We start from the raw sequence: 25,841 nt of genomic DNA on the forward strand, positions 1-25,841 counted from the left end.
AATAATCCCAAATATCAATGTCAGTCAAATAACAGCCTTGATTTGACTGTTTACTGTTTACTTTCATCAATACCTATCACTCTATTCTGCTGCTTTTTCACATTAAAAGCTCTATTCTGGGTGGGTGGCTTTTAGGGTGAGTTAACTATATGAATGCAATGCAGGGTTTTTCCTGCATAATGGAATATTTGGCTCCCCCCCCCAAAGAGGTTTTAGCCATCCCCAAAGGAAAATCACCAGCACCAAAATGACAAGGTTTGAGAATAAAACTAGCAATTCAAATCCTCTCTAAATGTGTTTAAGAGCAATTTACCAAACAGCCGTTGAACAAGCAGAACATAAACTTGAATAAGAGTTCTCATTAACTAAAGCCTAATAACATTTTTGTTGATCAAATTGTCAGAAATAACAGGTAAATGCATAGATTTTTGTCAAATAAGGTAACACAGACTCATTGCCTTTACTGTACGCAGACCGGTCATTCTAACTGTTGTACGTCACACAATTTAATGGAAGTAATCATTGATTTTACCTGAAGAACCTATGGAACCATCTGTGTTATTTCTGGGCAATTTGGTTGAAAGAAACCCATATTTCCGTATTAAAAAAACTTTGACGTGGCCGGTTAACTCAGTTGGTAGAGCGGGCTCACATATGCAGAGGTTTATTCCTCGACGCAGAAGGTCCAGGGTTCGAATCCGACCTGTGACGGTTTTCCTGCATGTCCCCCCCCCCTCCCCTTTCATGTCTCAGCTTTCCTATCCAATAAAGGCAGAAATGCCCAAAGATGTAATAAAAAAACTTTGAAAATGGTTTAAATTTGAGCCGAGGACAGTATAAGGGCTAAAGCAGCGGCTCACCACCACAACATGGAAGCTGCATGGAGACATCAAAACCCCACGTAGAATGGAGAACAAAAGCATCTAATCCTCCCATACTCCACTCATTCAGACTGTAAGAAAAGAACCAGCTTATTATTTCTGACCACATTTCCCCTCAGTAAGGACAGACACAATTATAGCAGCCATAAGGGTTGAACCCCACAGTACAGAGGAGATAATATCACAGGCTGAATGAAGGGCACTGTTTGCCAATAGACAAAAAGGAAGAAAAAAATCAGCTCTAATCAATGTTTTCACATGAAACAAACAACGCTTTACCAGACCTTCCTCCACAGCGCTGCAGAGGAGGGTCTGGCTAGTCCACACAGCATTCCTAGATGGTAGAAAAACCTGCTCTGGTTTATTGGCATTTCTTTAAACAATCATCATGGGCGGCGCAAGCCCCAGACAGAGCCCACGGTGCCGCTGCAGAATAGCCTCGGGAAGGAACTTGTTTTGGTGGAACATGTGTACGTTCAAAAGTTGTTTTAGTCGTGCAACAGAAAACTCAGATTAGACAGATAGTCTAGCTAGCTGTCTGGATTTACCCTGCAGTGATCTGAGGAGCAGTTAACCATAGTCCTCATAAATCCACCGGAGTTTAGAACGCCAACACAAAGAAAGAGGAAGGTAACGGACATCCAGCCCAAATGAAGGACATCTGGCAGAATTTCTGGCAGCACCGGAGCAATCCCAGAAGTGGAACGTCGTCGATATAGACTAGTGTAATATAGAAGAGGCAGTGACGAACCCACAGAGAACTCACTACCAGTTTCTACCTGTTACATTTACAACTGGGGAACTCAACGCTTTTGAAAGCTCAGATATACCCAACTTGGTGCTTTTTAATACAGAAGTGCTCCAAACCCAAAAAATAGGATACCTCATGACATGTCAGCCAAAGTCCATCACTAAATGGACCCAAATTAAACCGATAATTTAATAATTAGTATAATGTTTTCAATGCTCAGTGTTTTTAACCCTCACACAACCAACTCTGCAGACATACAGCCATTGTCTGATGTTGTGCGATAATATGACCTTTGCATGTCGTGAGGAATAAAATCGTTCCAATCTCTACCATCCATCTCATGTGACGGGGTCACAGCATTATCACTCAACCCTCTCTTTTAGCTCAGCAGGCAGCTGTTTTCAGATTCTCTAATAATCCCACTTTGCACGATAGGGGAAAAAAAATCTATTTAGGCGATTTTTCTGCCAGATATTGCAATTACGATTCAATTTGCTATTTTTTTTTTTTTTAAAGTATAGCTAATGTTTAATATTCACTGTGGAACAGATAAAATATGTCATGGAGCATTATAACATGAGACATTATCAAAACTGCTCTATATTCTTATGCAAGGATGAGAACATAGATATGTTTTTTTTCCATTAATAAGCATGGAACATTGAACATTTATCACAAAAGCTAAAGTTATAATGAGAAAAATCATTCCAATAAAAAAAATATCTGTACTTTGCTGTAAACTGAAATGTCTGATATGCCTCAGTTCAATAGCAGCATCTACATATTGCACCTTCTACCACCAATAAAGTAATCCACTGAAAATAGGACATTTCTGGAAACAATCTATGATATGTAACATTATCCCAGCATGCATCTTATGAAAAACAGTAAATATAATAATACAAAGAGGAATAAAAAATGTTAAACCAAATGTTACACCAAACATTCAACTAAATATTGCACATTCGATTAACCGCGGTCTTCACGATTAGCTATTCGCTTTCTTTCAGATCGCAATTTCAATTTGAAAGCGATTACTCGTTCAGCCCTAGTGCACGACCTGCTCAGCAGCAAACAGCAATCAGACACAGTTAGAGACTAGGTGGTGAACATAGTGGAGCATTTGGCAGCTAAAGAGACAGAAATTTCCTTTATGTGTTGGTAGAGACTAGGGCTGCGCGATGTGCTAGGGCTGCGCGATGTGAGGAAAATATCTAATTGGGATTATTTTGACTGATATTGCGATTTGCGACCTAATTGACGGTATTGGAGGGAATGATCACTTTTGTAACGTCGTATTCATTGAAAACTTTTCAAACCAAAAAGATGTCAATGATTATAGTGTGATTTATGCGAGGATCTGTACCAAACAACAGATTTGTGTCTTTAGTCTGTAGGATAGGATTTGAAGGCTGGAACGTCTCTGCAGCCCCACAGTGCTTCATTCTAAATGGTTTGCAGGGTTTCCCCCAGAATAGTAGTTAGGCCTGGGGCCAGTCCCAGACTGATGGCAGCATTAATGTAGAGCCCAATAGTTTCTTTGATGCCAAATAATGGACAGTATTGTGAAATTGAGAATTTAAAAAAGCTATAAGACAGATTCCATAGGGCCCTACATTAAGTCAGTGCTAAAAGCTAACTGGAGATTTGAAAATATGAATAAGACTAAGTTTCCAACCGAGCCGCCCCACTGTAACTGTAGTTTAAACCCGTTAAAAATACATTTAAAAAGGTGATTGCGTAGTTTTTATACAAACCTTTATTTTTTTTCTTTGATTAGATCGGCACTGGCTGACACTTTAACAACTGTGTATCGTAATATCATGTCTACATACAGTATTCAGCATCACAGTTTACTTGATATTGTAACTGCATGTCATGAAAGTGATAAATGAATAATCTCAATAATGTCAGCTGGCTTTCTGTAGTCAATGGTGTACATTATGTACAACACTACTGTATGTATGGGTTTGTTATTTAAACACCTATCTTTTATCATTAATGGTATTTTTGTTGTTCGTGCTTAAATATATTATTTGTGGCTCTAAACATTAGCCATAGTATACACATAAAAGAGTAAGGGAATTTGTTTTTAAGAAAATTATAGATGAAGATACGTCTTGATCTCTGGCTTTTATAATGCTGAAATAGAAGCACATTGAGGATGTGTTTTAACCTATCTCAACCCCCCTTTTTTATCTTCATTTTGATGTGAATTAATGCCATTTTTTCCCATTACTTCAGCTATTTTCCCAGGGTAGAGGAATTTCAGTCAATGTTCTTAACATACTTTTTGTTGATGTACCCCAATTTTTGCTGCCATGAAAGAAAAAAGAAAACATCCAGATTAATCTTCTCCCATTACTCTTTCCCTCTCAGAGCTGCTGGACCTGCAGCCGTTGCCGGTGACGGCGCTGGGTAACCGCGAGTATGAGAGCCTGTACAAGTTCACTCACTTCAACCCCATCCAGACTCAGATCTTCCACACGCTGTATCACACCGACACTAACGTCCTGCTGGGGGCGCCAACGGGCTCCGGAAAAACCATCGCCGCAGAGATGGCCATGTTCCGGGTCTTCAACAAGTATCCAACCTCTAAGGTTTGATGAATTAATCCTTAGCTGATTATTGTGATCTGTTTAACTCTTTAGAAAAACGAGGTCAATAAAACTGTAAATGTCACAGAAAGGAGGAAGGATTAGGACCAAAAAAAAAGTCATAAAAAAACCATATCCAGGCACTCAAGGTTGGTTACAAAAAGTGATAAAAGGCCTTTAACCCTTGTGTTAACTCCCCTTCAACCATGAACTTGAAAAGTAAGAATAAGCTGAATAAATAATTACTCTTGTCCGGAAAGGAGTAGGGAGAAGCAAAAATGCTTTCCTGGTCCTATACCCTTTTTGAAATGTCCACGCCCTTCTCAAAGTGCTCTCAATCTTTTGTTTTTCGATAAACAACCATACAACCTTGTAACCAAACACATGGTCCATAATTGCAGATCAATTAATCGATCAAGTTACTATTCCATCATTTTCTTAATTAAATCATTTGTTCATATACCATCCTCAAGCTCCTGTCTATCCAGTATATTGATGATAATGTGATTGATGATATCAAACGCTATTAGCTTTTCAATTGATCAGAACAAAACTAAAACAAGTTAATACAAAATGATACACTACCCGTCAATAATTTGAACATCTCTACTCATTAGTTACATCTCTACTCAAGGTTATGATGGCGGCCCAAGTCAAATTGTAATTTCCCCTCTGGGGATCAATAAAAAGTATAAATTAATAAATAAAAAATGTATTTAAGCCATATGTTTAGAAACCCAGCCAGTTATTTAATTCACTGTTGCCTAAGGTGGCTAAAGAGAAGCCCAACTGAAAAGTTGGGGCTTAGAGATGCCCCAACACGGAAAGTTGTGGTATTATAGTTCCAGTTTACATCCAGCCTAAGGGAATCTGGCAGTGTTTTCTTTCCATTGAACGGCTGTTTGGTATGTATTTGTCGCTGTGTGTTCAGGTTGTGTATATCGCCCCCCTGAAAGCCCTGGTCCGAGAGAGGATTGAGGACTGGAAGATCAGGATTGAGGAAAAACTGGGGAAGAAGTAAGTGAAAGCAGAGACACTATAACCTCACTAAGTGGATGACATCACGCAGTGGCAGAATGATTTCATGGATGGGTTTACAGCTGTTGGCATGGACTGCTGTGAGACATACTGTAGGGTTTACACAGTCATTTTTTACAAAAGTATTGTGTGTATTTATGTCTTATTTTATGCCATATGTGAGGGTACAATTGGAATGATATCCCTGAACGCAGATCCTTTACATAAAGCTTTAGTGCGTAACTTTTTGATATTATTGAACGGCCATTACATTCAAGCCATTGCCAAATGAGTTGCTACAAAGCTAATTAAGACTATCAGCTCCACACAACTCTCTCTGGATTTCTCAGTATGGCTATGTTCAGAAGATTGTGGTTGTCCGGCGACTTTCGCGCACAGAAACTCAAGTGAAGATAATGACCTCTTCTGAAGAGTCCATCATGTTTTTTTAATCCTCCGTGTCCTTCTTGGCTGCTAGCAACTGCGTGGAGGAGGGGTGGGGCTGGAGCGCGATCACAGAAGGCTTGTATCATGTGGACGCGCCAACAGTGTTGTTGTCATTACTTAGAATTCTTCATGGGGGAGACAGAAACTACGCACTATAGCTTTAAGTAAAAGTACTAATACCACACTGTAAAAATACTCGGTTATAAATTAAAGCCCTGCATTGAAAATGTTGCTTGATTAAAAGTATGTAAGCATCATCAGGAAAATGTTCTTAAAGTATTAAAAGGAAAAGTACTCAATGCAGAAATATCCTCACATTTTAGAAACGGGAAACGATCCAAACAGTGTCTAAGTGTTTAATTGTGAATACAATGAATACAATCTGAGTAAAAAACATGATGTAAATGTAGGAGTGATGACAGAAAGGAGCTGGTTAAGGCGTTTCCTTGTCCCTGTCTGTGTGCAGAGTGGTGGAACTGACGGGTGACGTGACTCCAGACATGAGAGCTATAGCACAGGCGGACCTCATCGTCACCACACCGGAGAAGTGGGACGGAGTGAGCAGAAGCTGGCAGAACAGAAGCTACGTTCAGAAAGTAGCCATTCTCATCATCGATGAGATCCACCTGCTGGGTGAGAGTCTGTGAGATTTGGTTACATTTTGTAGGTCACACAACCTCGATCCTACCTGAGCTCTCTTTTTAATCTATTGTTTTCTTTTTTCAAAAAGTGGACCGTGTTGCAGTTTTTCCCTCATTTTGCATTTAATTATAAAGTTCATATACTTTATTTTGATGTCCTTGGCCTCACATATTTTGCTATGAGTGCATAAAGTTAGTTGCGTGGATTGTTGATACATTAGACGTTAGATTGTCATATGCCAGAGATGTTCACAAGTCATTTTTTGGAAGTCCAAGTCGAGTCTCAAGTCTTTGAGCTTGAGTCCAAGTCAAGTCAAAAGTCTCTGGCCATCTGATCTGTCCCTGTCTGTATTTTTAAATCTTATGAATTCAAAGCATGTAGCTGTTAGCTTACTGCCACTGTTTATGAAGTTATTGAAAGCAAAACTAATGACAAAAGGCAAAACTCCGGGAGGACTTGGTGTTGCCATCGGCAATGCATTTTTTTAATATGCGTGCACATAAGGCATAGCACATAAGGCATAGCGCATGCGTTACGTTGCACATGATGGCAAAGGGCAGGGGACATGCAGCTCGTCATATGTTTCCCCAACGTGTATGCGCCAATAAAATAAAATAAAAAATACATGAATAAATTTAGATTTAAGAAGCAATAATTGCATGAAAACAGGTTGTTGGCAAACCTCGAAGCTCGAGTCCGACTCAAGTCTGAAGTCAGTTGTTAGTTTGACTTAAGTGCGACTCGAGTCCGGGTCTCAGACTCGAGTCTCCATCTCTGCTTCATGTCACGTGCCAGTTAACACATTCACAAAAGTGGTGCTTTTAACAAGATTAGGGCTTCGGTTTGGTATAGAATTATTGGCCGTCGTTAAATTAACTTAAACTATGGACTTTTGGCAGTGAGGTAGGTGGGGGTCATATCAAACCATTATATTTTTTTAAGATTATCTGTGGCATTTTTAGGCGTTTATTTGATAGGACAGCTTAGACATGAAAGGGGAGAGACAGGGGGAACGACTCGAGCAAAGGGCCGCAGGTCCAACACATTCTCACTCCCATCGCGTCAAAAAGCGCCGCTTGATCAGGTGCCCTTGGCGTGTGCGCTTTCACTTCACGCACGAGCAGATCAGTTTCTTCTGCTGAAAATCTCTCCTTCCTGCTTAGCAAATCCACCATCATAATAGCAGTGAGCCAAGGTACAAACGCGCCTGGCTTTTAAAGGGAATGGGAGATGACACTCTGATTGGTTTATTGCATGTTACGCCCAAAACACACCTAGGATTAATTAAGACACTAAGTACAACCCTTTTGAACCATGCGCCTGGCACACAGACCCTTTTCTCCGCTGTCAAACTAGCAAAGTGGATTTGTACACGCCCTAAACGCACCTGCCGATGTCATTTCGGCTGGATGTCCATCACCTTCCTCTTTCTTTGTGTTGCCGTTCTAAACTCCGGTGGATTTATGAGGACTATGGTCCTCAGATCTCTGCGGGGTAAATCCAGGCAGCTAGCTAGACTATCTGTCCAATCAGAGTTTTCTCTCGCACGACTAAAACAACTTTTGAACGTACACACGTTCCACCAAAACAAGTTCCTTCCCGAGGCTATTTTGCAGCGGCACCGTGGCTCTGGCGCTCAGACAATTGTGATTGGTTTATAGAACTGCCAATAAACCAGAGCACGTTTTTCTCCCATCCCGGAATGCTGTGTGGACTAGCCAGACCCTCCTCCACAGCGCTCTGGAGGAAGGCCTGGCAATGCCAGACTATACCAAATATATCCCAAATTATTATGCATGTTACTGTCTATCAGAGGCTAATATTTCCGAATCCATACCAGTGTAAAGGCACTAAATGTAACTTTTTTTACTCTGATTCGACTGTACCATTGTGTCTGTTTGCAGGTGAGGACAGAGGTCCAGTGTTGGAGGTCATTGTGTCCAGGACCAACTTCATCTCCTCTCACACTTCTAGAAGTGTCCGAGTCGTCGGCCTGTCCACAGCTCTGGCCAACGCTCGAGACCTCGCCGACTGGCTGGGAATCGGACAGGTCAGACACCCATGGCACCAAAAACACAAAGCAGTACTATTTGTAGTACCAGGCTTAATAATACGTTGTCAGTATATTCTTGTTACCTTCTGACTCCTTGTTCATCCGTTAGCTGCAGGGATCATGTTCATAGGCTCCTGTGTTTGAGGAATACTGAGATTGGCTTTGTGTACCAAGAACACTGCTGCAGCGAAGCCAGCCACAAAACCCAGTCTTTGTCTCGCTCAGTATTTTCATGGTTCATCTGCCTCCTCATATCTGATTGAATGTATAAAATAATAGCAAACAGATCCTTTTGGCCTCGAGTTAATGTGGTAGTTTAGCTCGATAATCATCTGTGTCTGGATGCCATGACGTTCTAATCATCAGGAATGACTGCAGCGATGCGGATGGATGAGCTTGAAGCAGAGAATAGCATCAAAATGATACAAAGAAGACTTATTGAATCATTTGACTGATATGTTTTTATACTGAAGGTCAATTTGATAGTTTACACACTCCATCTGAGTTTGCCAATAAAATATGCATCATCATCATCAGCAGCAGATTATTGTTACATTGTTTTCAAATTGTCTGTTCTCAACAGCGTATGCTAGGTATTGCTGTCTGGTTCCAACGGCACTCTTTGGGCCCTATTTTAACGAATGGCACAGCGAGAAGCGCCTGGCGCAGGTGCGTTTAGGGTGTGTACGAATCCACTTTTGCTAGTTTAACGCTGGAAAAAAGGGTCCGGCGCATGGTTCAAAAGGGTTGGACTTAGTGTCTTGATTAATCCTAGGTGTGTTTTGGGCGTAACATGCAATAAACCAATCAGAGTGTAATCTCCCATTCCCTTTAAAAGCCAGGTGCGTTTGTACCTTGGTGCATTGCTATTATGATGGTGGATCTGCTAAGCAGGAAGGAGAGATATTCAGGAGAAGAAACTGATCTGCTCGTGCGTGAAGTGAAAGCGTGCAACCAGATCATATATGGCACGAGCACTATGCCACCAAAACTCCACGAGGTGAAGCAGGCGTAAAAATAACGATGAAATGCTGCGTTATTGACTTTAGACCAGGTTTTTGTTGGTCAATGGCCCGATTACTTTCCGCTGCCTCAAGATAGCAATACGCCAAGAATGCACCTGAACACAGCTCACTGTAAACCAGCGCGCCCATGGGCGCACAGATGGGCGCAGGTGCATTTGCTATTTAAACGACGTGGGCGCTGGACGGGAAATTGACAACTGCGTTGGTCTTAAACTAGCAAACAGACTCGCGTCAGGCTTTGCGTTGCGCTGGTTGAAGGTAGGGCCCTTTATCTATGCTCTAACCAGTATTTTAGGATTAAAGCTGTCTATATTCACTGTTAACATATCTATGAATTTGACTATTTCCAGGTCCAAATATGTTTAAAATGTGTTAAAGATTTTTTTATTTTTTCTCTGATGAAAAGCATTTTTTATCCAATTACCAATTTTAACAAATCCATTTTAACAATAAGAAATTACAACATCACGGCACAAATATTTTGTTTACTTTTCAGCTCCTACTACTGAGCCCCGTCTCTGTGTGTAACGCACGACGTGCACGACGCTACGACGTGTAGCGTTAGATAGCCAATCAGCAGCATTATTAGATCTTGCTAGAAGCACGCTGCCTGCTTATTGGCTCACTGACGCTGATGAGAGGTATTGAAATTTGGTATTGAACGACGAGGCATTTTTCGACACTAAGAAGCCAAATCGGTCGGTGCCTGAAAAGTATTGAATTCGGTCCTCATCCCTAATGTTCAGACACATTTCCAAATACTGTGACTTGACTTTCTGTCTGCTGCCAGATCTGTAGAGAGACCGTGTTAGCATCCCGCTTGGGCTGTCTGCCATCCATATATCTGACTGGCTGGCTGCTGTTGGGTCTGAGCTGCTAGATTTATTAGCCGCCCAATCCATTAGCCAGGCTTTAAAGATGTCTGTAGAAATGCAGCAGCCCTTAACACAATACACACCAAGTAATGCACCATACTCTTTACAACATCCTATAACACACTTTGGGTTTAATTCTGTTCACACACTGCAATATATCCCCTTATCACACAATAAACACACCAGACCCATCAAAGGTTGAGCAGAACACAGCAGAGTGCAGCAGTGGCCTGCTGCTCTGGGCCTCAGTGACAGTGACAGACAGTTTACATTACAGCCAGATGGGGCTTCACACCTGCTCACATTAAATCTCTTCTCTTTTTTCTTCTCTTCTCTTCTCTTCTCTTCTCCCCCCTTCTCTGTGTAACAGGTGGGTTTGTTTAACTTCCGTCCGTCTGTTCGCCCTGTACCGCTGGAAGTTCACATCCATGGTTTCCCAGGGCAACACTACTGCCCCCGCATGGCCAGCATGAACAAGCCTACTTTCCAAGGTACAGCTCCACATCCACATGTACACACATGATTTACTCATGCCTTGTGTGCATTTATACGTACAGTATGTCCATTTGATTTGTTGGTGGCCTTTCATGCAGCTGGCTGTAGGTAAAGTTACTGCTGCAAACGATCAACACACAGCACAGCAACCACGATACCGTTTTTCCTTTTTCCTTCTCAGCGCCACCTTTCCCTTTTCTTTCTTGGCTTTCCATCATTAGACTCACAGACTGCCTGTTAACGTTACCGATAGACTTCCAAATGTGCGGCCGGCACACACAGACACACACACGCACATACACGCACACACACAGACACATCGCTGCCCGCGGCACATACAGACACACACCCACACACAGACACAGACACACCGCTGCCCGCGGCACACACAGACACACACACACAGACACACCGCTGCCCATGGCACACACAGACACACAAAAACAGTACGGCCGCTGCCCGCAGCGCGCACAAACACACACACACACACACACTCACACTCTAACAAAGAAACACCGCTGCCCGGCTTTGTGTCGCAGTTACTCTGTAAAATTAGACCACCAACTACCGCTGACCTGACGGAGCTCCACGACCGGCAGCTCATGGTGCTCTGTACCCAGCCTCTGTGTCACCTTTTCTGGGGTAACTGAACCACTAACTACCACTTACCTGGAGCACCACGACCGGCAGCTCGCGATGAAATGTGAAAAGTGTCAGCATTCCCTGTACAGCCTGGAACACTGCATTTAAGACCGTGGTTCATTTTCGATATCCTTGAAAAACTTCTAAACTTTGTTCTTTGTAATTCCCGTGGAAGTGCACAGCTCGCAGCTAAACTAGTGAGTGAAATCTGCGCGACCTACATTCAGAACACCAGCTGGTCTCAGACCAGTGGTCTGTATGTAAATTTTGGGGCGTGACAAAGGTACAGACCAGAGCCAATTAAGGCACAGCCACCGAGTTAACGTCAACTATTAGCTTCATTGGGATTCGTCCGTTTTCAGCTGTTTCAAATAGTGAGATTTGCATAGGAAAGAGGTGTCAATGGGACTTTGAGGTTCTCTGTATGTCCTTTTTACCCACCGAACTGTCGTTATTCAACTATGACAAGGTAAACTCGGTTTTGCATTCTTTCAACCCTTAAAATGTCTGCATGTGTGCTGCTGCCACGAGAAAAAGGCAGTTTGAAACACTGGCAATCATAGCACCCAAAATAATTCTAAAACCGTTCCTGGAGCAGTAATAAATAGTCAATACATGCTATGTGAAACTTGTGTATACATCTTTACAGCGATACGCAGCCACTCCCCAGCCAAGCCAGTGCTGATTTTTGTCTCATCACGACGGCAAACTCGACTGACCGCCCTGGACCTCATCGCCTTCCTGGCCACAGAGGACAACCCCAAACAGTGGCTGCACCAGGACGAGAGAGAGGTACTGTACTGTACCCCAACACTGCACGTGCACAAGAGGCCTAGCTTGAGCAGCATGTTAGCCGAGCAGAAGCAGCAGATTCAGTCTTCCGTCTGTGTCTACGTGCTCAGACACAGTATTTTTTTTTTTTTTTTTTAAGATATTTTTTATTTTTTGTCATTAATTGCCTTTAATTACTAGGATAGCTTAAAGACAGGAAAGGGGAGAGAAAGGGGGGACGACATGCAGCAAAGGGCCGCGTGTCAGACTCGAACGCAGGCTGCTGCCAAGGGCTCAGCATACATGGGGCGCACACTCTACTGGGTGAGCTAAAGGTCGCCCCCCCCAAGCACAGTATTGAGAGTAGGTCATCCAAGTTTTGAGTCACTGTAGTTACACAAGTAAAACAGAAGACAGTAGTTTCTAAAACGTGATGAACCATAAGCATCATGTGGCTCAGTACTGACTGCCTGACTTTGTCCTTACATATCAGTCCCTCCAGGATTTTGCAACCTTTTTTTCAGATTGTTGTGGCTCAAAATGCCTTATTTTGCGGGAGCTTTTGTAAAAATAATTGCGATAAAATTTGCAATGTCTTCTTCTGTATTTTTGTTGCGATGAAATGGGGGGTGGAGTGAAAATTGGCAACAAAAAAAAAGAATAAAAAACTACTCTGGGCTCAGTGTTAAAAGTAACCTTACCAAAAAGGCTCAGGATGCTGCAAATGCTGGTATAATATGAAAATAGCTTGTAGATTTATCACCCAAAATAATAATTTACAATTGAATGAATCAAATTTGAACATATCTGTCAGTGGCTGGTTAATATTCACATGGTTTGGTAAAGTATCCTAATCTCCTGTTTGTCCTGCATCTACCGTGTGTGTGTGTGTGTGTGTGTGTGTGTGTGTGTGTGTGTGTGTGTGTGTTTGTATGCGTGCGTGCGTGCGTGCATGCGTTTCAGTCTCGGGGAGAACTGAGCGGCAGCCCTGTGCAGGATTGAAACAGCAGCAGTTTCTAGCGACTTTAGAGTGAAAAATCGTAACCGCGTACTTTGACATAAAACGAGTGTACGAGTTGGCAGGAATTTGGCGTCAACGCCACCTCTGCAAATACTGACGCTTGGTCAGTGGTGGAAGTCACGGGAAGCTCTGGTGATTGGTCAATATTTGCAGGGAAGTTGAGGGGGTCGCACCAAATTCACAGCGATTGATTGAATTTGTGGGAATTGTTGCGATCGCGACATTGCGAATTCCTGGAGGGACTGACATATAGCTCATGTAGGCAGATTATAAGCTCTGCAGGCAACAACATCACATTCAGGGACTTTGCTAGAGCCATGAGTGTAGAGAACACTTGGTGCAAATATTAGCAGATGTGTCCGTCGTTGTCTTATGCATTTCCTTCTATCCACTTCTAATGTGTATTTCCATAGATGTCCTTTTCTTTTGCTCCCTCTCCCCGCTCTTGCTGAATTGTGCTGATGCTCCATTTTTCTGTGTAAGTGCGGGTTTAAGTGTAATTACAGATGGAATTCAACCCAACTTGTGCCGGAAAAGCCTGTGTCATCCTCCATTATATTGTCTGTGCATACCTTAGGATCAGTTCAAGATGGGATCAAATGACTCCTCTGGGTTCACATTTGAAAAAGTATGCTAATATTATTACAACACTTAGATATCCAGGTCCGAGCATGGACTGTACTGTAATTACCTAGGGGGGGATTTGTAGTCTCATCTCTGTCAGACACATAGCACCATTTTAATCTAGTTACTTAATGTATACTATAGTTGACATTTAACTTTCATTCTTGTCTAATGTTGCGTTCATTTTCCCAGTTAGCAGCAGTGCCTAATCTCCTGTTCTGAAATACACAATCAAAAGACTGGAGAATTGACAGCATGCTAGATATTGTAAATTTAACCTCAATTCACATGCTGCCACCGGCTGCCAAGACTTGGGCTCAAAAGGCGTCCAGCAGTATGACGCTAGTGAGTTGAGCAAGTTTCAACATGATTATTTTCAACTTTTACCAAATAACAACACAGATTTTGGTGCCTCATTTTGCTGCCACTTTAATACCTGCGCTGTTCTCTGGTGCTATGAAACGGACGTTACAGGTAATAGAAGCATCACTGCATGTGGAGCTAGTTAAAACTACACTTGTCAGCAGGTAACATTAGCCTACCATTAGCAAGTAGCTGGCTTAAACATGGTCAAAATGCTGAATGCTAAACGTTCTAACATGTTGCTGTATTTCAATAGAAAGGATTCAAACACCGGGACATACAATAGTTTGCAGCTAAAGACACAGAGTAGCCTAGCTGCACTTTAAAACGCCATGACCGTTGTAGAACAAACAACACAGATGGTACTTAATGGTACTTTCACTTGCACCTCGTAAGCTCATGGTGCATTCAAGTGCATCTTGAGAAACTCAAGCTGTTAAAGTATCATTCTGCCATCTAGTGATTCTTATTTTTGTTTGTTTTTAACAGCAATTGATTAAATGATTTAAATTTGAACAAATGGCCTTCGCAATAAAAAAGCCATTATTTAATGTCGTTTTGTGCTCTTCTCTTTTTTTTAAGTATTGGTTCAGGCACGGTTTAAGCACTGGCACAGTTTTAAAAGTATCATTTTAGCACCGGTATCTGAGAAACAAAGAAACGATAAACAACCTTACCTCTGATGTGTTGGAGCGCTAACAAATGGCGCTCTTCTTGATTTCTTTCGGAAAGAGTCTGCAAAATAGGACCCACCCCCAACAGATACTTGGACCGAGAGCACATACCTATGGGACCACCATATCAGTCCAGCCAGTATGTATGCAATTGTTATATTATAGTTTAAACAACACATATTGCAGTGTAAATATACTACAGAGCAAGGAGCTATTCTGCATGCAAGCTAAAAACTAATGGGCAGTAAAGTACTTTGTTGGTGTGTCACTCTGACAGTAACCAATCAGTGGAAATCTATAGGCTCATTTCCGTGTGTGTGTGTGTGTGTGTGTGTGTGTGTGTGTGTGCGCCTGTGTATCTCAAACATTTTGGTAAGTGACAATCTCATAATATCTAAAGATTGTGGTAACCCTGTAACTTATCCTGTAACTCCACCGTGAAGACGGGTCTACCACTGGTACCAAGGTTTTCCATGAAAACTGAGCTCATGTTCATGCTCACCAATGGATGAACTCCTTCCATTTTGGACACTCCATGAAGTCTGAATATGTCAGCTTGGCGCACGAAATATTGGACTTAACTGTTGCGTCAGGACAACTTTGTGTTATGGGGTGTAATGAACATTGCATCTATTCGAAGCTTTTGGAAAGTGCATTTAAATAAACAGTCTTTAGACGCTAACAACATAGTCGTTGATGGTGACTATTTTCCCAGAATAACGCATACATCTTAAAGTTTTTATTAACTACGGTTCAATCGCTCTAAATTCAGTATAAATCAATTTTATTTATATAGCGTCAAATCATTACAGAAGTTATTTCAAGACACTTTTCATATAGAGCAGTAAGGCATGGATACCCGACCCGAGGCCGACGGGTCCCGACGGTACCCGACGGGCCGGGCCGGGTTTCGGACAGATATTTAGAAATGATGGTCGGGGTCGGGTCGGGCTCGGTCACATCAGCGCGATAAGGCATTTGATGTAAAATGGTGCTGCGGCTCCTTTTAAGAGAGCTCTGTGTGTGTGTGTGTGTGTGTGTGTGTGTGTGTGTGTGTGTGTGTGTGTGTGTGTGTGTGTGTGTGTGTGTGTGTGTGTGTGTGTGTGTGTGTGTGTGTGTGTGTGTGTGCACGGCTCTGTCGGGCGGCCTCGGACAGAAAAATTCGGCCCGATCTGGACTCTATAGAGCACGTCTAGACCATACTCTCTAATTTGCAGAGACCCAACTTCCCATGAGCAAGCAGCAAACCCCCCCTCCTTTAACGAGTAGAAACTTGGTTTAAATTAAGCCTAAAGAAGAAATGCTACATGAAGATATAAAATGTACAATCAGTATTTTTGAGACATAGGAATACTGTAATTTCCATCAACAAGCTAAATGGCAAAGCATCACTGAGCTTTCAATTGTGTGCCACTGGGTCATAAATATTCCGTATTGCTCTGAGACACACAGGGTCATTGTTGTATAGCTCCATTCAGGATGATCTTCTAGAGGAAAGTATCCCTAATCTTTCCTAAAATTTGGCTGAGAAAGAGCAACAGGCTTAAGGAAAAATCACTTCCTGACTATTTCAATCATCACCTTTTCTATTTACTACTTACGGAGTAGTATTATTAATTCAATGGTATATTCATGTTTAAAAATGTTACGATGCGTAAAAAAAATACATACGGATTCAAATATGATTACAAAGTCCTGAATTTTTTTTCTTCTAAACCCTGCACATACACTGTCTCAATGCAAATATGTACCGTCTTATTACATAGGCCCAGTTTCTATATGTGTGTGTGCACAGCGTCCCCAGCCTCTGTGTGTGTTCCGCTGACATATGTTGCTGCCTGCTGTTTCTCTGCGCTGGCCCGTGTAGCAGCTCAGCTCCCTGCTGTTTGACTGACAGGCTTCTGCCGATGGCTGCTTAACTCTCACCGGGGGTCACCCAATGCCTCATATCCCCCCTCTGACCTGACAGCTCTTTCTTCCTCTACTGCTGCCCGAAAAACCCCGGCTCTCTTCTCTCAGGGCTGGATTTTCACTTTCCCCTTCCATTCTCTTACTTATTACCTCAGATTGTAATTTTCAATTGATTAGTTGGAAGATGCGAAAGATGCATTGTACAAAGTAGTTTCAATATTTGATTTCATTTAGACACATCCAATTTTGGAAGGGCGGGATTTTTTGTTTAGTATTGATCCTCTCAGTCGTTCCTCTCTGAGCTGCTGAGCTGCACGCTTGTGAAAAAAAACAAATTTACAATACAGATTTTGTGTGTATGATAGAACAAAGAACACAAATAACAGAACAGAAGCCAAGCGTCTCTGTTTACTCCTGCAGCTCTGCTCCACTGGCGCTGTCTCTGTTTACTCTGGCAAAGCACTGGTTACACTTTTTGGCTGGAACGCAGCAATGTGGGGGCCAGCCCTATAAACGCAAAGGTCTGTCACTGAGGCTGCATCTACACTGCTACGTTTTTTTAAAAAGCAAATCTTTTTGCTACATTTACGCCTCGCGTCCACACCACGCCGGCGTTTCCGAGCCCCTAAAACAGAGATGTTTGGAAACACTGCTGCCCCGTTTTGTTTGGAAAGTCAAACGCAGTTGCTTTGTAGTCTGGTCGGGCACAAACGGAGACCTTTGGAAACGACGACGCACATCAGTCAGTCTTATCGGTTAGGTAGGCTTACACACCTTTCAGTAACAGTTCCACCTCGTCATCGGTCCAAGCTTATAAATCCCTGCTCTTACTTTTTGTTTGTTCGCCAATGTATTTTCAACTCATACAACTGTGAATATCAACCACAGAGTAACATCAGACATTCTGCTTTCCAGTCTGTGGCCTTAGCTCCATTTTTACAGTACAGCCATAAAAGTGGTATCAATGTTTTTATCTTACTCTCGGCAAGAAAGCAAACACATTTCTCAAAATGGAAAGCTATTCCTTTAAAGCAACACTAGAGAACTTTTCCCACTTCGGTCCCCCTACAGGTTGGAAGCGGAATTGTCCATTACATTACATTATGCAAGTTTGCCAGATCGGGTAGTGGATCTGTAGTTCGAATGAACTGGACAATGTAATGTAATGGACAATTCCGCTTCCAACCTGTAGGGAAGACCGAAGCGGGAAAAGTTCTCTAGTGTCGCTTTAAGTAAAGTTGCTTAAGTAAGTATCACCTTTTCCTGACTTTTAACCTCCGGCTTTGCATCTTTCTGTCAGTGCATATCGCCATGAAACTAGGGACAGTCTTCACATACTTGGTATAGTTCGGAGTGTCGAGATTTGGCAGGTCAGCCCTCAACTGCGTCATCGTACTGTATATGGCACCCCTCGGTCAGTTTATATTTGGATTTGTGTCTGTCCTGATCTGTCATTGTCTGTGCTCTGGTTTGTCTATAGATAGAGTCTATCATCGCCACAGTAAGAGATTCCAACCTGAAGCTAACGCTGGCCTTTGGGATCGGCATGCATCACGCAGGCCTGCATGAGAGAGACAGAAAGACTGTGGAGGAGCTGTTTGTCAACTGTAAGATCCAGGTACGACCTCCTACTGTACACTACTTAAACACTACAACTGACTGCTTGACATACCTCTAAACAACGTTAGTTAGCCTTGATACAAGTGTTGTGCAATGTGATTGATGACATAGGAGCTGAAAAATAAATAAAAAGATGTGTGCCAGAATGTGTAATGTTGTAATTTCTGTTTGTTTTGTAAAATTGGCATTGAAAAAATTCAGGATCCAGGATCAAAGTCACAGTATTGGTATCGGTACCGGTATCGAATATTTTTGAACGATACCCAGTCCTACTCATACTTTATTTTTTTTAAACTTATTTTCACTCTGTATGCATTTCATTTCTTGTATATTTTTTATTTAACTTGTGTCAAGTTCCCTCTTATATTGTAGGAGTCCAGTAAGCTATCATGTCTTTTCTTAGGTTTTGATTGCCACCAGTACTCTGGCGTGGGGCGTGAACTTCCCTGCTCACCTGGTGGTCGTTAAGGGAACAGAATACTATGACGGCAAATCCAGGCGCTACGTGGACTACCCCATTACAGGTACAGTCCTGTCCAATAGGTATTTTCTATTTGGCCCATAGTGTGCAGTTTTTTTTAATTTACATTAATTTAATTTAGCTTATTTAAAGAATAGTGGAACATGGGATGGAAAGCAGTCTTCCGTAATGTCTGTGCTGTATGTGTAGATGTTCTGCAGATGATGGGGCGAGCAGGTCGGCCTCAGTTTGATGACCAGGGCAAAGCGGTTATCCTCGTTCATGACATCAAGAAGGATTTCTACAAGAAGTTCCTCTATGAGCCTTTCCCTGTTGAGTCCAGGTAACAGTCGCACGTCTGCTGTCTTGGTTATTAAGATTCCTCTCATCACTGTGTGGTATGTTAAAGACCAGGGGCTGTACATAGAACAAGTTCTAAATATGTGCATCTATAGTTCCTGTATGAACAAGAAAGTATCCACTGTCACGCTGTTACCCATAATATAAGCTGTGGCGAAAAGTGAAGAAAAATGGCTCGACCTTAAAGTGACAGGGAAAATCAGAATCAGAAAAGCTTTTATTGCCACAATAAGTACACTTGTGTGGAATTTGCCTTGGGGAAAGGTGCCTAATAAACAGTAAATGCAGAAGAACAAATATATACATACAAAGTAAAAGACTGAATGGGTTGAGTGCAAAATATGCAAAGCCAGTTGTAGCACACTAAAGAGCCATAAGTATCACAGGACGGGGGGAAATGTCCCAGTATCATTCACAGATGACCAAACAGCATCAGTAGTTGGTGAGATGTGCCTGATAGGCATCATACCTGATGGTGATACTAAGAGCGGGCTGGACCACAGCAAACTGGGAGGCAGGTTGTTTTTAATGGTTGCATTTAATGTAACTGTCGCAGCGTAACATATGGTTATATGGTAATAACGGTACAGAAGCACAACAGTGCATTAACAGGAAGCTGTGCTGGCTCAGAGATCCGTGGCCCATGTAGAGCCACATGTGATGTGTTTAGTGATGCAGTACTAGAGTAACAAAATGAATAAAATGACTACATTTGAGTAATATAATTAAAATTGAATGAAGAAATATGGGATGACAATGGTGAGTTTGAAGATGCTAAATTTCCACCGTAATATAACTGATTTCCTTTTCCACAAAATTGCCTGTAACCTTGTGACAGATTTACCTAAAAATGTTTGCGTCGCAGAAAATGTGAGGAGGGTCAAACATGTCTTCTTCAGGTTAGTGTGTGTGTGTGTCTGTGTCTGTGTCTGCTTCATCTACAGTACTTCATCCCTAGGTGTTTAGTCAGGAGTGCTTTTAAATGTATACACAGTCTCACAAGACACACAAGACACACAAGACTAAAAACCTGACTGACTCTACTAGAAATGAGTCCATATGCAATGTACTTACTCAGTGGTGGAATGTAACTAAGTATGTTTACTCAAGTACTGCACTTAAGTACAAATTTGAGGTACTTTGCACTTAACTTGAATATTTTAACTTGAATATAATGCTATTTAATACTTCTACCCCACTACAATTCAGAGGGAAATATTGTACTTTTTACTCCACTACAATTAGTTGAAAGTCAAAGTATGTAGTTACTTTACAAATTGAGATTTAATTAAACAATTAGTTGATAGTTGGAATTGTTGGCAAAGAATTTGCTAGTTGATCTAATCAATTAACCAGCTAATCTACTTGGTGGCACAAACTTATTTCTGTTTGCACAAAAAAAAAAGCACTGAGGTTCAAAATCCAACTCGACCGCTTAATCGGAATGATTTTGGATGTGATTGTGTGTTGTATCCCCAGCCTCCTCACTGTGCTGTCCGACCATCTGAATGCTGAGATTGCTGCAGGAACCATCTCGTCCAAACAGGACGCAATGGACTACATCACCTGGACGTACTTCTTCAGGCGGCTGGTGATGAACCCCAGGTTAGGAAAATCCTGCTCACACCACATATCATAAGAAGCAACTGCTTCAAATCATGCAGTTCAAAACCAAAGCAAACGCACATGCGCACATTCTTGGCCGGCTCCCACAACATGGTTCGAGGAGTGCCATGTTCTTCGGTCAAACATCTGCTGTGTAGACAGAGACCATTCCAGAACATTCCAGCCTGTTGGTATTTGCACGGCTGTCATCCCACATTTACCATTCAGTCCCTGGCTGAGGCCTAGCAGGTACAGGTCTGTGTATCCTGACGCTCATCATTTTGGATTCAAGCTGGGATTTAAGGTCAATATTCAATGTCTGGGGTTCCCAGATAGCTCAGTTGTTAGAGCGGGCGCCCATATGTAGAGGTTTACTCCTCGACGCAGCGGGCCCAGGTACGACTCCGACCTGCGGCCTTTTGCTGCTTGTCATCCCCCCCTCTCTCTCTCCCCTTTCATGTCTTCAGGTGTCTTGTCAAAATAAAGGCCGAAAATGCCCCAAAAATAATCTTAAAAAAAACCCAAAAATCAAGGTCTGATAATTTTCATCAAAAAACAATGGCAAGGATTTAGGGCACTATTTTAACGATCTAAGCGCACGACGTGAAGCGCCTGGCGCAGGTGCGTTTAGGGGCGTGTCCAAATCCACTTTTGCTAGTTTAACGGCGGAAAAAAGGGTCTGTGCGCGGGGCGCATGATTCAAAAGGGTTGTACTTAGTGTCTTCATTAATCATAGGTGTGTTTTGGGCATAACATGCAATAAACCAATCAGGGCGTCATCTCCCATTCCCCTTAAAAGCCAGGGGCGTTTGTACCTTGGTGCATTGCTATTATGATGGCGGAATTGCACAGTAATATTTTTATTTGTAATCTTTTGCATGTTTGTGTGCTGCTGCGCGTCCCTGTGTGTGTGTGTGTGTAACAAGCATAGTGTGCGTGCGCTGTGTACAAGCCTAGGAGCATTTTACTAATTTGCTGTTAAAATATTGATGAAATGCTGCGCTATTGACTTGGTTTTTGTTGGTTAATGGTGCGATCACTTCCCGCTGCCTCAAGATAGCAACACGCCAAGAATTCACCTGACCACACCCCCCCTGTAAGACCAGCACGCCCACGTGCATTTGCTATTTTAAAAACGACGCGGGCGCTGGATGGGAAATTGACAATTGCGTCGGTCTTAAACTAGCAAAGACACTTGCGTCAGGCCCTTAGTGTTCCTCTCGGATTGGTGGAAAGCCTCAGACAGCATTCATGGTCATCTTTTGGCTGGTATGGACCATGTAAATAAATCATAATATTTGATATCATGAAATAACAAAAAGCCTCAAAAATTGTTTGAAACTCACGAACACTACAGTACTGAGACCCAGGATATGAATACTACTGCAACTACCACTATTACAAAGATGATTAGTGGTTGTATTATTACTAGTTATAGTATTACAATTGGTACAGTATAATCATGTGATATCCATAATAGTGCTAAAATTTTATTGAATAATTTGTAACATTTCAGGTCTATATACTGAACATAATCAGAGTTATCTGCAGGTCCTTAACATTTTTATTTAATTCCCATCCATACATTTTCTGCTGCTTATTTAGTGTCCAGGTCGCAATGGTAGTAACAAGCTGTGCAATACTGATATTTTACCATTTCTTCTCTTTACTCATATTTATTCATTGTTTGTTTACCTTTAGAGTGTGTTGTACTTTTTCCCCCTATCCCTTGCTGCTGAAACAGTGTGAATTTCCCCGTTGTGGGATTAAAAAAGGATTTTGAATCTTGAAGCTAAAGGCCTTTTTATGGTTGTGCGTCGAATCCACGGGATACCCCCGCAGACCCCTCTGTGTCTACACCGGACCCTACGCCGTAGCCAGACGTGCACCTTTCGAAAAATGTAACTACATGTCGCGGCGACGCACGTCTCTCGGCCGTGGCTTGGTAGCGTTGCATTTCCCCCGACTCATTTCCTGGTTCTCCTTCTCCATAAACAACATGAAATCAAGGAGAGGGTTAACTTTTCCTGCTCCAGATTTCCCACCGTAGTCCGAAAGAACAGCGGAGACACTTTGTTTCTCTCACTATGACTCTAGAGTCTGCACTCGCTCCGAAGCTAATCGCCGTCACGCTCTCACTTCTCCCTCTACACACTCCCCACACACACACACACATGCCGGCTCGACGCACACACACCAGCGCACAAGTATAAACATCAGGCCACTTACGTAGGCTACGGCCAACGCTCTGCGTGGAGCCTCCGCAGGACCATAAAACGGCCTTAACAAAGTAGACTCTTATCTCCTTAGCTACTTCCTCCACCTCCACCTTGGTTATCCCAAGCCATTGCTAGTCAGATGGGATACATTTTCCCTCCCGCTTGTTCTGGGTTTGTCTGGGTTCTCCTCCAAGTTGTTCCAACTGTATTAGTGGATAGGACCGATTTAAATAATAACATTCTTGAATAGTTAAACTTAAAATTAAACTTACAGCAAAGGAACAAAAAAGAATACTATACATTAGTGGAGCAACTTTCACAACATAAGATGTACACTGGACTGACGGTGTTCTTTGTATTACATTACTTGCGCTTGACAGTTGACGCTACGTTAGACCCACATCTTCCATTACATCAAAACTGGATTTGGTTCCAGTATGACAAACATATTTTGCTCTTTATGCCATGCCCTTTAACAGATCGTCAATCTTAAATTCAGCTTCATGTCTTAAATTTTGCCTCTGAATGTGCAGATCCCCTGACACCATTGTCTCCATTCAGCTGTGTTTTATATCTGAACAGCTAATCTGTCACTACTGCTTTCAGGCTTTGATTCCTGCAACACACACACACAAATACACACAGACACGGGGTCCCATGGGTGTCGTAAACATCTGCGGGCTGACTCCCTGTGCCATCAGGAGCCTAATGGTGATGATGCTAATGGCCATGACTTAATCAGACAGGCGCTGCCACCAGTGTGAAATATTTTCAGTAATAAACACATTCAGCGCTTAGAACTGCATGCTGTTAACATGTGGAGCGATGGGAATGAAAGAAATACTTAACATTAAACACACATTAAATTTGACCATCAGCCATCTCAACTGCTGCTTCTGGCCCGCAAAGTGAGGCTGTGATTACTCCTTCCTCCTTCCAACTGCACAGTAAATTATTTTGTAAGATGATCATGAAGGTATCATTTGTTTTAATGTAATGTGATAATTTATATTTATTTATATTCTTTAGAAGTTTGTATGCATTTTGCAGACAACTGTAAAATTACCTTAGTCTAGTATTCCCCCTCCAGCTGTTAAATGACTTATTTATAGTCCTCTTCTTTTTTTTTTTTACTTTTCGCTACAACTTAAAGCTCAACAGTTTTGGCAACAGTTTTTTGTTTGATATCAACATGTTCTTTGTATGTTCATGGCCATAGGTGGTTGATCCCCCTGCCTCTCAGTGTAATAACCAATTGTATCACCATTGTCATTTTTTGTCATGGAAGCAGAATATACTTTGGATCAAATGAAGTACACCAATTATTGAACATAAACTGCTATCCCAGCAAGTGCATGTACTTCAACATTTGTAGTTTTTTTTATATACCCATTCTTCCATGCAGCCAAAAAACAAAACAAGACCGAGCCTATTTGGGTTGAACGATGAATCTTTTTCAAATTGAAATCGTGATTTGAAAGATTAGCTAACCACGAAGACTGCGATTAATCAAATGTGAATCCTTTAGTTGAATGTTTTATTTGGTGTAAAATTTGATTTAACACATTTTATTCCTCTTTTCATTATTATATTTGCTGTGTTTTCATGAGACAAATGCTGGAATAATATTACATATCACAGATTGTTTCCAGAAATGTCCTATTTTCAGTGGATCTTTAATTACTTTATTCAACATGATTGTACAAGGTGCAATACGTAGCTTAGTAGAAAAATCGCAAATCGAATCGTAATCGCAATATCTGGCAGAAAAAAATCACAATCGTTAAGCCCTAGAGCAGTGTTTCTCAACGGGGGCGGTACCGCCCCCCAGGGGGCGTTCAGAAGATGATGGGGGGCGTTGGAAGCAATATTTTGGAAAGGGGGGCGTTGAGGTGCCCTTGGGGGGCGTTTGTTTGAAAACTAGTTTAAACCAAAGATTCACAATAACAATACATGTTTACACTTAAACTACTTGCAAAAAACAGTTTTCTGCAACATTAAAAACCTGCCAGTTCACGGCACTGCAACTGGACGTGGATCATTGTTCGGCGCAGCTCCGTGCTGCCTTCATGGAAACGGGACGTCAGAGCATCGTCTTAAATGAGCTCCGTATTTCAGCGTGAAGCTGCGTTCAGAAAAAACACCAATCGCCACAGGGTGGTGCGACGTCCTGTTGTATTCTTTAATCCCCCCAATGTAGCACAAGTAGACTTTATATTTCACAGTAACAGTTTTTCGTCAGATCTTTTATAGAACCCAACGTTTCCTACTGTACCTGAAAGCAGCTTAATTTGGACGAAGAAAAGAAGAAAGCGACGAGAGATTTTTTATTTTTTTTCGAGCGGAGATATCGACTGTGCTTTGTTGTTTGGCAAACATTTAGCTGTCCCCCAAACTCCCGGGCAATTCAGGGCTTGTGTTTGCTGTTTTAAAACTTTTTGTTGAAGCGATAGAGGAGATATGTCGCTGTTTACTGTACCGGACTCCACCTCCTCAAAACGAGCGCGATGTGGGGTTGCGCTTCTCCAAACGTTTTTTTCTGCTATTTACTCGCAAGACAGGCGATAGCAAACCTAGACTTTCAAACCTAGACTCTTCAATCCTAGACTCTTCTAACCTAGACTCTTCTAACTTATACTTTTCTAAGCATCAACAAAGGGCTCTCACTAACTTTCAAAGGTTGTAAACTTATTTCCATTCGGCAGTAGGTGTCGTTTGTCATCACCAAAATGAAAACCTTGTTTCTGTGTGTGTGTGTGTGTGTGTGTGTGTGTGTGTGTGTGTGTGT

The 25,841-nt window shown here is 42.0% G+C and overlaps 1 protein-coding gene across 4 annotated transcripts in view; it reads left to right on the forward strand.

Annotated features, from left to right (window-relative positions):
• Positions 1-25,841, forward strand: part of ascc3 (activating signal cointegrator 1 complex subunit 3) — a 193,131-nt gene that overhangs the window by 145,132 nt on the left and 22,158 nt on the right. For all 4 annotated transcript variants that reach the window (XM_039805613.1, XM_039805615.1, XM_039805614.1 and 1 more), the window contains 10 exons: positions 4,012-4,232; positions 5,161-5,246; positions 6,160-6,326; positions 8,240-8,385; positions 10,659-10,779; positions 12,075-12,217; positions 18,270-18,407; positions 18,813-18,933; positions 19,080-19,212; positions 20,709-20,834. In XM_039805613.1, the coding sequence (XP_039661547.1) occupies positions 4,012-4,232; positions 5,161-5,246; positions 6,160-6,326; positions 8,240-8,385; positions 10,659-10,779; positions 12,075-12,217; positions 18,270-18,407; positions 18,813-18,933; positions 19,080-19,212; positions 20,709-20,834 (1,402 nt within the window). The remainder of the gene's footprint in view (positions 1-4,011; positions 4,233-5,160; positions 5,247-6,159; positions 6,327-8,239; positions 8,386-10,658; positions 10,780-12,074; positions 12,218-18,269; positions 18,408-18,812; positions 18,934-19,079; positions 19,213-20,708; positions 20,835-25,841) is intronic.

The sequence above is a fragment of the Perca fluviatilis genome, chromosome 7, assembly GCF_010015445.1.
Source record: "Perca fluviatilis chromosome 7, GENO_Pfluv_1.0, whole genome shotgun sequence".
Taxonomy (NCBI): domain Eukaryota; kingdom Metazoa; phylum Chordata; class Actinopteri; order Perciformes; family Percidae; genus Perca; species Perca fluviatilis.